The following is a 12,488-nucleotide window of genomic DNA, read 5'->3' on the forward strand; positions in this document are numbered from 1 at the left end:
AACAGCCCATCATCACATCCTCTTTCGTCAATAAGCCCAGAGCTCACCTGCTGGAAGGCTTGGATGGTAGCCGAGTACGAACGAAGAGACAGACAAAATTTCAACAAATTCTGCTGCAGAGGTGATAGAAACTGAAATGCGGTCTCCAATATTGCATGATAATGGGAATAATCAGTACCTGTCGGGAAGCACATTAGCCAAAGGAACAACATGACTACAAATATCCATGTCAGAGCAGGTCAGAAAGAATGAAAACTTTACTACGCGGCCACAGGCAAGCAAAGCTTTCCCACTCAACTGTCTAAAACCTAGACTTCCAAACTGTCCAAACCTAGACTTCCCTGGAGTCCACAGTACAGTCTGACTCTCTTCCTCAGACTGTCCCACGACCGTCTTTCTCCCACTTACCTGAAGGCTGACGCCAACCGAATTCCTCAAGGAGAACGCAGCTGAGACAGAGCTGCAGAAACCAGCCCAGCCCTCCCCTGCCCGGCTGGACTAAGCATACCTCTCCTCTGTTCACACAGTTCTGCACTGTTTATGCTTATTCCATCATTCACTGTAAAATTACTTACTCACTACAACCAGCACACCAGCCCCTCAACCCAGCAATTGAGCAGTGTGGCAGAGAAGAGCACAGAATCAAAAGATACTGATAAAATGGTTATCTGGGGTGAGGCATTAAACAAAGAGTTGTAACAAACTAGCTGAAGGAGATAAGTAAGATTTGTGTATCATTACAGAAAACACAGCCTGCAATGTTAAGTGAAATGCACGGGTATAAAGCACTGTATACAGTAAGCAATCTTGTTTCCTGTAAGAAAGGGGAACCAAGCATACATATGTAGCTGTTTTTGTTTTTTCTTTTAGGTTTTTTAAACATGAAATATTAAACAAATTGTTTGCATAGTTATAAAAAGCAAGGTAAGGGATAGGCATAGGGATAGGGATATTTTTCTGTGTGTAAACTTTCATTGTATCTTAGTTTTAAATCACCTATTGTACTGTGTATTTGGGAACTATTTTTAAGAAAATAGTTAACACCCACCCCTCGCAATGCTCCAGGGCTCCTATGCTCGAGGCCAAGCCATGCCAAGGACCCACTCCAGGCCTCTCACATGCAAAACATGCCACTTGAGCCCCAAAAAACAATGGTTTTTGGGGGGCGTGGGTGGGGATAGGGGAGTAGAAAAATTTATTGGAAAATAGAAGAGAAAAAAAAGGCAGTCCTCAAGTGGGGAGGACCTTAGAATAGAACTGAGTTCCAAATATCACTGTTGTAACAGGGAAAATACAAAAGGTTCAACATTGCATCAGCTATACTGTAAGCAGAAAACGACATCAGAAATACTTCAATATATTGCCAGGGTGCTAACAGTGAATACCTTAGGATAGTGAAATTTGCATGAATTATTCTGTGTAAAATGTTGAAGACTTTCATGCTCATATTTAGGAATTCAAACTCCTCTGACTTTAACCATTAATAACAGGGATAAAAAAGCTCATTTTAAATGTCAGAGTTCAAATTTCACTATAAAATCCACTTTGAAAAGTTTGTATCATGAAATAAAGTTCTAAAACTAGGACAAGCTTTGATAACTGAAAACTTTTGGTTAATCCTAAATTATGTAACAAAAACTGTCAGATGTGTGCTCAAACTTTTATATAATTCATCGATTTGCTCGAGCAGGCACCAGTAACATCTCCACTATGAGACTTGTTGTTACTTATATTGCAAAAAAGATGCTAAAACAGGAAAATTCAAAGTGTATTATTTTAATAAAAATCAGAAAGTTAAGAATCAATCCACTAACTATTCATTTTTCACACATGTTCTCCTCAGCAACTTCTATCAGTGCAACAGCCAAGTTTCAGCCCCTCATATACCAACATCTTTGACAACCAATATTTATATTTCATACAGCACATGTTACACTAGAAATGACTCTAAAAGCACATTCTAAATCAGAAGCTGAGAGAATTAATATCGTCATTCATTTGACACTTGGGACTCTCGAGTTCTGGGTGGATGGCAGGCTCAATGGAAAACAACCTGGGTGGCACTGATGATGAGAATGACAGGAAGTAGATCAGTCACATGACTAATCCGTAAGAGAAGAGTGCACACATCAGCCAACTACTGAGTCAGGCCAGAAGACCTGAAATGAATCTGACTTCCACAGAACAGGCACATTAGTTTCTACTTTCTGTACAGCTGAAGGGAGAACGCAGTGATGCCGGGGATCAAATCCACAGCTTTGCTCACGCAAGGTACATGCTCGGCCACTGAAGCTGCATCCTTGGTCCTCATATGCCACAAAGAACACACATGTATAAAATTAGGAAAGGGGGGATACCAAAGGGAATGCTTCTATTCAAAGTTATAAGCCACTTCCAAAATAATTTTTAATTTGTTTTTGTTTTGTTCTGTTTGGGGGCTACACCTGGCGATGCTCAGGGGTTACTCCTGATTCTGTACTCAGGAATCACTCCTGGTAGGGCTCGGAAGACCATCATTTTCATTGTGTGTTATCTCTACTGAAACCATCACCACTCAAGTCCTTACAGATTAAAACGTTTTCCATCAATGCCATGCCACACAGAATGAGAAAAAGGCCATTTTCCTATCATTTTCCCAGACACCAAAGTCAAAGAAGCATTTGCTTCGATTTTACCGTGATGATCAGATGATCCAATATTTTGACTGGCTTCTACAAAATTCCAAAATTTCTCTTGACTGTCTTCTGCTAAAAACTCACTAGGAGAAAAGAGAGAAATATCAGAAATAAAATGACTTAATAAAATCTCCTAATATAAGCTCTACATCTAAAGAGAGTAATTACAGGTTTTTAAGTTTTACAATGTCCATAGTGTGACCTCTAATTTATACTAAGTATAAGCATGAATAATATGTATATCAGTATAAACAAATTATTACTATCTTATTTGCTTATGGTAACTTATAGGCTTAATTTATGAATTCAGAATCCTGAATAAAAATGCTCCAGCAGGAGAGTCTTAACAATCCCATTTATGAAAATGCAAACAAGAGTGAAAACAGAATTAAGAACCAATAACTCTGGTATTAGTTCTGCTGCTCACTTATTTTCTCAAAGATCTTGCAAAGAATAAAAAATATATTTACTTTACCTAAGGTTGCCCGCAAGGAAAAGAAAAACCCTAGAAATTTTTCCAGGAGACTAAAGATGACATACGTGGTTATTTTAACCATGAATCCAAATTTTTAAGATCAGAAAATTTTAAGATATTAGAACTTAACATCTCTTTTTTTATCTTTATCTCATACTACTGACATCTCTATACTATGGACCTAAAGTAACAGTGATTCTTTCACTCCAGAATGTAAAACACCTGACAGAAAAGTCATGTACAAACTGAAGACTCCATCTTCTGCCCTAAGCCCTGAGGTCAACTTGGTGGGTGACCTTTCCCTCACTGTCTCAAAGCAATACGCAGCTCTGGCTCTCGGCTGCTCAGCCAAAGAAAGGTTTCCCCATTACTTTCAGTGCAGGTCTCACTGCACTCCACAGCTAGACACAGCAACACGGAAAGAGCGAGAAACACTTCCTGGCAATGCACAGCTTCTCTAAAGGAAGGGTTCTGAAAAGATCCAGAACAGTAATATATCCAATTGTTTAGTGCCTCCTTGAATGTGTCATTTTTTTTCTAAGTTTTCTAATAACTGACACAGATATCATTATATCAAACCTAAATGTTTATCATCTAAAAAAACAGGCATTGTTATAGACAGAAAACAACTGAATAAACAGTAAATGAATGAGTTAAACCTGATTTTACCAAATAAGTCAAACAGGGAAGGGATAACACACTCACTGACTATACCTCTAAAAAACAAGGATTCACTGATGCTAATATCCTCCTATGATGGGACGCCCAAGTAAAAATATGCTTCTCATAGGAAGCAGGAAAACTTCTCATAACATGCATTATTTTCCAATGCACGGGATAAATAAATCTTTAAACATGTACATTTTGAATAGTGTTAAGAAAATTAACTACCAGATCCAATGAACTAACACAGGAAAGAAAAGAACACAGATACCACTGAAAGAACTCTATCAGGGTACATTCAAATATATTCAGTTATTTGTTTTAAGTTTCTTAGTTTCACATTCCTATCCCATTAGCAAAACATTATAGAGAACTACAGATGAAAATTTATGATCTGAGATTTGCTTTCAAATATTCCAGTAAGGGAAGGGAAGAGGGAGGTAGTGGTGATGGTTGTCAAACTTGAGTTAAAAACTCAAGTTGAGTTTGAGGCTGGAGAGACAATACAGTGAGTATATGCTTGTGTTGCACACGACCAATCGGTTTCAATTCCCAGCAGCCCCTAATGATCCCTGAAGCCCAGAAATGCTACCTGAGCACAGAGCCAGGAGTGAGCCCTGAGCACAGTCATCTATGGCACCACCACAAAACCAAAACCATCACATCTAAGTTCCTGGTTTTGCTAAATTCTCTTCCTCTTACTAAATAACCTCCTAAAAGTCTTCAAATGGGTAGAAAAAATGTCCTCTAAGTACAATTCTCTTCTCCCCTCTTATCTAGCATAATAATAGCATAATGATGTAACTGGCTACACGTCTACATCTAAAGAAGTCCCAGAGCTTCCCGAGGAATCACCCAGACCTGTCACCCAGAACAGATCCCTGCTGACAGTCAAGGCCACACTAGGCAGTGTCCGGAGCCACAATCCCTTTGCACAACCCTTCGAAACATGAGCAAAGCCCACACTGCTGCTCAAGGGGTACAGGAAATGATGTCTCCTTACCTGGCTTCTAGCAACAGCGGTGTGGAAAGCCACTTTGTTGTAAGAGAGGTTGTAACAGCCTTGGAATCTGCCTTGACCAAGGAAGCCAGCCACAGTCCGGTGAACATAATCAGAAGGCCCATTTTAGAACAAGTCCCTAAAAGGGGAAGAAAAGAAAGTTTTTCACTCAGAAGTTGTTCCAGCTGGGGGGCTGGAGCGATAGCACAGCAGGTACTTGAGTCACCCTGAGCACAGCCAGGTGGCTGACCCGGGTTCAATTCCCAGCATCCCATATGGCTTCCCGAGTACCGCCAGGAGTAATTCCTGACTGCAGAGCCAGGAAGAACCCCTGTACATCACTGGGTGTGACCCGAAAAGCAACAATAACCACAAAAAAAAAGTTGTTCCAGCTGGACTATTACTACTTAAAGACAAAGTAACGAATGAAATTAGAGAACTATAAACACTTCCAAAATATAATGACAGGGCTGGAGCAATAGCACAGCGTGTACGGCATCTGCCTTGCATGCGGCCAACCTGGGTTTGATTCCCAGCATCCCATATGATCCCCTGAGCACCGCCAGGAGTAATTTCTGAGTGCATAAGCCTGGATTAACCCCTGTGCATCACCGGGTGTGACCCAAAAAGCAAATATATTATATATAATGACACCTAACATCTAGATACTGTAGCAAATATTTGCTGACCAACGCAAAAATAAAGTTATACAGGAGTTATACTCTTTCCTACAAAGATCCACTTAATTTCCTGGGTGTACAGACATATGAAAGTTCACTGTTTGGACTGAAGAGATTCTGCTATAGCAGGTAGGGCACCTGCCTTAACACACGGCCGACCCAGGTTCAATCCCTGGTACAACATATGGCCCCCAGTGCCACCCAGGAATGATTCCTGAGTGCAGAGTCAGAAGTAACCCCTGAGTACTGCTGGGTATGGTCCCTGGCAAAAAAGTCTGTTGGTGATATGAGTTTGAACTTTACAAAACATGAGAGTAAATAAAGCTGAAAGGTAGCAATACAACTGAAGATGGTAACAATGAACTATGTCTTCTAGAAGAGGTCCTGAGCCCAAGTACCTCACAAAGTGCACTTACACTGAAACAGGGTCCTGACTGGGTTTAAAATGAGATCATCGGGGCTGGACTGATAGCACAGCGGGTAGGGCGTTTTTCTTGCACGCTGCTGACCCAGGTTCGATTCCCAGCATTCCATACGGAGCCCCGAGCACCACCAGGAGTAACCCCTGTGCAACATCGGTGTGACCCAAAAAAGCAAAAAATGGATTTCTAGATATGTTTGGGAACCACCTGGCTGTGCTCAGGGTGACTCCTGGCTCTGTGATTCGGTATGACTCCTGACAGTGCTCATGAGACCATATGCTGTGCCCAGAATCAAACCCAGTTTGGCCACGTGTTAGGCAAGTGCTTACCCTGCCATCCTCCCTACCTCTCCAGTCCTTGATTAGAACTTCTTTGACTCCAGAACTGCAAGACAATGAACTGCTGTTTGTGCTCAGTTTGTGGTTTCTATGAGTCGATGCAGCGCCAGGCTAATGAAATGGGCCTTGAACATAAACTCCAAAATACATTTCCTAAGGCCAAAGGCGCACCTCAGCTGTTGGGGTCAATTTCACAGAACTTTGCAGCTGGAAAACACGGCAGATTGGGTCACTAGCAGAGCTGGTACTAAACGGGCCTCCTGAGCGTCTGCAGCAGCGGCAACAACTGCCAACCGTCAGTCTAGACCTCTTCAAAAGTGGGATTCTGGGCAGGCATCTTTGATCTGAATTTCCACCCCCAAAGCGTACCCAGCAGAGCGGTAATGAGACTTCCCCAGGCTCTGTGAAAGCTGGTAACCCAGAGATGACAGAATCATATTCCTGAATGTCAGTATCGGTGAGCCAGCCTAGGTTCAATTCCGTTATGTTGGCATAACATCTACACTTGGGGACAGTGTTTAACGGGGGACCTCTGACAATCTGCTGATGTCCATACCTGGTGCGGTGTAGGGAAAGGAAGGTCACAGGCTGGAGGCACCTTTTAATTACCAAGATTACTGGAGCCTGCTTCGAGGAGCAAGCAAGGCGATCTGACAGTTTGAACTTTACAAAACATGAGCGTAAATAAAGCTGAAAGGTGGCAACACAACTGAAGATGGTAACAATGAACTACTTCTTCTAGAAGAGGTGTGTTGAGCCCTTGAAAACAAACAATTTCAAGGGCTCTGTCCCCCAAAGACCATGGGCTAATTTCAGAAACCTGCTCTGTAAGGCAGAAGAAGCTCCCACCCCACTGACTGTTCTGAATGAGGACCTCTCTGCACAGCAGCACAGGATGAGAACCAGGAGCCACCGTAAGGCCACCCTGCAGAGCACTCAGAGGCTCAAGAGGGACAAGCACCTACCAAAGAAACCTGGCACTGGACGCTGAGCCTGCTGGGTGGGGCAGTAACTCACAGTCCACATACGCATTCCCTTCCCTTCCGGCACACGCACCCTCCACCGCACAGTGCCCCGAGTGTGGCAGCCACCTGGACTTTGCACGGCAAACAGACAGTATCTCACCAATACAGGTATCTCACCAATACACTACCGGATGGCTGAGACAACATCATCACCACTTTCCATAAAGAGGAAATGGAAGTTTAACAGAGGCTAAGTAACGTGCACAAGTAACAAAGCACGATGCTCGGAACTCACATCCGCCTACTGTTTAAACATCGGCAACACCATGCAATTCCCCCCTGGTTTGCTGGCATTAGAAGGTTAAAAATCCCTACCGCACAGACTGAGTAGAGCCCCTTATGAACCAAGGCAAGTACCAGGGTTTCTCCAGCGTCTTCTGTGCAAAGGCTGCTAGAAAAGAAACTGGAATTGAAACAACTGCGACCTGCCGGTCTCTGCGGACCAAGAACGAGTTCTGTAAGGACATAAAGGTGTTTCTGGTAACGGGGAGCAAACTCATGACTTGAGGTATCTGCTCCTTCGCTAAACTCCAAACACCAAGAACAGAGAGATCTCCCGTGGCAATCACATGGGAAAGTGGCTTTCTAAAGTAAGGGAAAGTGAAATAGAAACAAAAGAAGGGAATGCAAATGGAAACAAGTGTAGCATGAAGGGAAAAAAACGCTACAAAAAGCTGAAGTACTTAAGAAGAGTTCAAACAGAAAACTATTTTATAGGAAAGCACCCTAGAAATTTTGTGGTGTTTCAGTTTCTTTTAAAGAGACATTCTTGAGTTGAGGATGACTCGACTGGCAGCAGAGATTACCCAGAGAAGCAGAAGAACCTCAGTGTACTAAGTCTGAGGACGTCTTCATTTCACCAGGCCCCTGATCACTCTGAAGCTCATGGTCCTTCCATGCTGCTTAGAGAGGAAGAGATTGAGAAATAACTAAGAGACATCAGAGACAGCAATGTGGCTTTATGTCACACACATTATGTAATGCTTGAAGCATGAGGTATAAATAAAACCTTGTTTAAAAAGTTTTGGGAGGGGCTGGAGCAATAGCACAGCGGGTAGGGCGTTTGCCTTGCACGCGGCGGACCTGAGTTCAATTCCCAGCATCCCATATGGTCCCCTGAGCACCGCCAGGAGTAATTCCTGAATGCAGAGCCAGGAATAACCCCTGTGCATTGCCGGGTGTGACCCAAAAAGCAAAAAGTTTTGGGAGTGGGGGTAGAGAGATAGTACAAGGCATTAAGGCACTGCCCTTGCAGTCTGGCACTCCATAGACCCACCTGAACATGGACAAAGCCAGGCATAACCCGACCACTCATCCCTCCAAGGATGTAGCACAGAGGACTGGAAAGCTGGTCCCACACACTGGAGATACAGGTTCAATTTCCAACACCACAGGGTCCCCCAAGCACTGCAGAAGAGTGACCCCTAAGTACAGTGCTGGGAGTGACTAAAAAGTTCCACATCCAGAAACACCATCTTACAGGTTTCCTTGACTTCAAGCAGGGGTGGGGAACCGTTTCCTGCCAAAAGCAATCTGGATATTTATATCATTCATGGGTCACATAACACAGGCAAAAAGGCAACAGGCAGCCAAAGAGCCTACAGGTCCACCCTGGCATGTACTAGGGACAGACCATATGATTTCACGGCACCAAGCCCAATGCCCCCCCTACCTGGTTTAGAGCCAGGAGCCCGGTGGACAACAGCCTAACTTCTTAAATTGTAGGTTATAAACCATATGGGTCACATGACTTTTTCCTTTATGTTTTAAAATAGGCTCATAATTTACTATCGGTAAATGTGTGATTTGTTTACCTATTTTATATATTTTATGGGCTGGAGCGATAGCACAGCGGTAGGGCGTTCTCCTTACAAGCGGCCAACATGGCCGACCCGAGTTCGATTCCTCCGCCCCTCTCGGAGAGCCCGGCAAGCTACCGAGAGTATTCGATATGCCAGACACAGTAACAACAAAGTCTCCAATGGAGACGTTACTGGGCCCGCTCGAGCAAATCGACGATCAACGGGAGGGCCTTTACCTTTACCTTTACCTTTATATATTTTATACCTATTTTATATATTTCTTGTTCTCTTAAATCACAAAAGTTCTCTGTGAGCGAATGCCAGAGGCTGTGGCTCAGTCACCACATGCTCCCTAAGCACTGCTAGAAGTGACCCCAGGACTCTGACAGGTGCAGCCTAGAAACAAAACAAAACAAATTCTCTACCAAAAAGGGGTCTCAGGCTAGAGGGATAGTACCGATGTTAAGGCACTTGCCCCACTAGGAGTGACCCCTGAGCATCACCCAGTATGGCTGGCCCAAGGAGAAAATAACAAAAAGGCGTCAAAAGTAGAAAAAGTTTAATAAGCCCCGATTTACAGTAGGATACTGAAAAAGTGCTAAATATACTGTGGCAGCTGCTATCACTTTTCGGAAGCAAAAGAGACATAAAATTCGAAATCATCTTTTCTTCCATTTTTAAAATGAAGGTAACAGAAACTTTAAAAAAAAAAACTTAACATATAACAAGGGAAAATACCGGGAAGACTGACTTTATACACGTATAACTAGCTTTACACACGTATAACTGACTTTATACACGTCTAGCTATTAGTAAACCACGTTTCTGCAAACCATACAATTTCTGATCTGATAACGGAGAGATCACAACTAAGTGCAGAAAGTTGAACACTTTTCCCCAGAGTTCAGTTTACACCTCCCGAGTTACAAAACGTCATCGAAAGCGCACAGCAATGCTATTTCCCTCCACAAACTTGAGTTCATCCAAAGACAAGTGCAACTTCTATGATCAGCCCAAATAATGATCTGCGGCTGCTTCAAACGCGACACTAAAATGGGCTGGCCAAGGGCATAACACCTGTTCCAAGGACAGCGCCCGGCGTAAGACCCCCCAACTGATGAGCGAACACACTAGTTCTCCAATCCGGCCAGGAGCTGCCCAGGGTCCCGGAGTCGGTGACGCGCGGCGGGTCCGGGGCCCGGGGGCGCGCGGGCGGGTCCCGGTGCAGGGCGCGCGGTGGCCGCGGGCCGGGACGCCCGGGCTGCAGCCACAGCGGCACGCACGGTCCGGGGCAGGGGGACCTGCGGGGACATCGCGCGCTGCCATCGAGCCCTGGCCAGCTGCTGCCCAGCCTGCCGGGCACAGGTTCCAGCCCGCGCACCTCCGGGTCCTTCCCCGCGGGGCTCCGCGCACCCGGCCGGCCCTGCGCAGGCGGTCCCCGGCTCAGAAGTCCACGCCGGGGCCATCCGGGACATCTGCAAGCCGGGGAAGGGCTGGGGCACGGCGGGGAAACTGAGTCAAGAAGGAAGCCAGACCCAAGGTGACCGCGCACGCAGCACCCGGGGCCCCGACCCGCAGCCGCGTCCCCCCCCCCGAGGGTACCTGTCACCGGCCGCGCGGCCGCGCCCCCGCGCCTTCGCGGTCCCCTGGAGCCCCGGCCCGGCCGCGCTCCGTCCGCCGCGGCACCTGCGACGAGGCCTAGGCGGGGCTTGGCGGCGGCGGCGGCGGCTGCGCCAGTGAGCGGCCGACACGCGACTCTCGGCCGCCCGCGCCCCGGCCGAGCTCGCAGCGCCCCGGCGCCGGCCGCCCCGCGCTTCCGCTTCCTCGTGCGGGGCCGGAGGACTTCCGGCGACCGAGGCGGGCCCGGGGCCGCCCAGAGCGCCCCGCGGCAGCCATCTTGCCCGCGCGTTGGTCCTGCTTGGCTTCCCGCTTCCTCCTTCGGCTGCCTTTGGGGCTCGCGGAGTCTTTGTGGTGGCGGTCAGGCCGACAGCTGGGACCCCCAGAGTTTGGCTGGATGGGGCTGGAGCGATAGCAGCAGTTGGGGAGGGCGTTTGCCTTGCACGCGGCCGACCCGGGTTCGAGTCCCGGCATCCCATGTGGTCCCCCGAGCACCGCCAGGGGTAATACCTGAGTGCAGAGCCAGGAGGAACCCCTGAGCATCGCCGGGTGTGACCCAAAAAGCCCCCACCCCCGCCCACCCCCAAGGAAAAAGAAAGCTAAGTTTTGCTCGAGGACGATGCTTCTGTAACCTTGACCCCAGCTGTCTAAAGCTCTTGCCTTTGCGCCTGAGCACCTTGGACCCTGAATCTGAAATCCCAAGCTGTTAGGGAAGGCGGGGCTGGGGGGTGCTTGTGCTTGATTCCGATTCGGAGCCACTCCCAGAAGTGTGCAGTCCACTCCCACTGGTCCGGGAACTCAAGGGGTTCTGGGGGCCAGAGCCGGGCTCCCACATGCAGAGCAGCCTCCGGCACCTTGCAGATGTCCCAGGCCTCCTAAGTCCTACCGGCGACTGCCCTGTGTTCTGGGTGCATGGCGAAGAGAAGACTGAATTTTATTACATCCTTTCGCTTGCTTTATCGTGCGATTGCTTTGCTCTTTGCATTCTGTGGTTTTTCAGGTTTTTGCAAAAGTAAACGATTCTTGAGGCTGGAGAGATAGCACAGCCGGCAAGGCGGTTGCCTTGCATGCGGCAGACCCAGGTTCGATTCCCAGCATCCCATATGGTCCCCTGAGCGCTGCCAGGAGTTAACTCCTGAGTGCAGAGCCGGGAGTAACCCCTGTTTATCGCCAGGTGTGACCCAAAAAGCAAAAAATTTAAAAATAATGTAAATGATTCTTTTAATTGTTTTACCAAGCTTACAGCAGTGAATATTTTTGAAGGATATAATGTTTGGGCTGGAGCGATAGCACAGCAGTAGGGCATTTGCCTTACAAGGGGCCAACATGGCCAACCCGGGCTCGAATTCTCCACCCCTCTCAGAGAGCCGGGCAAGCTACCGAGAGTATCTCGCTGGCACGGCAGAGCCTGGCAAGCTACCCGTATTCGATATGCCAAACACAGTAACAACAAGTCTCATGATGGAGGTATGCCAAACACAGTAACAAGTCTCATGATGGAGGTATGCCAAACACAGTAACAAGTCTCATGATGGAGGTATGCCAAACACAGTAACAACAAGTCTCATGATGGAGACGTTACTGGGCCCGCTCAAGCAAATTGATGAACAATGGGAAGACCGCTAAGATAATGTTTAACTTTTTTTTTTTTAGATTTTATTTTATGGTCCTTGGCTTAGAAAATGATTCTTGGTAGGCTTTCATACGTGAACCTTGCCAGCACCCCCCCCCACCACCACCTCCAGTGTCTGCTTCCTCTATCACAGTCCCAGTGTCCCCCCTACCCTGCGA

General features: G+C 46.7%; 1 protein-coding gene across 1 annotated transcript in view; it reads right to left on the reverse strand.

Annotated features, from left to right (window-relative positions):
* Positions 1-10,834, reverse strand: part of UGGT1 (UDP-glucose glycoprotein glucosyltransferase 1) — a 103,533-nt gene extending 92,699 nt beyond the window's left edge. Inside the window, exons 1-4 of the mRNA XM_056115623.1 lie at positions 10,683-10,834; positions 4,817-4,952; positions 2,676-2,758; positions 48-178 (exon numbers count right to left, since the gene is read on the reverse strand). Coding sequence (XP_055971598.1) covers positions 48-178; positions 2,676-2,758; positions 4,817-4,938 — 336 coding nt within the window. The 5' untranslated portion in view covers positions 4,939-4,952; positions 10,683-10,834. The remainder of the gene's footprint in view (positions 1-47; positions 179-2,675; positions 2,759-4,816; positions 4,953-10,682) is intronic.
* Positions 10,835-12,488: the final 1,654 nt, after the last annotated feature.

Source organism: Sorex fumeus, unplaced genomic scaffold (assembly GCF_029834395.1).
Source record: "Sorex fumeus unplaced genomic scaffold, SorFum_2.1 ptg000029l, whole genome shotgun sequence".
In the NCBI taxonomy this organism is placed as follows: Eukaryota; Metazoa; Chordata; class Mammalia; order Eulipotyphla; family Soricidae; genus Sorex; species Sorex fumeus.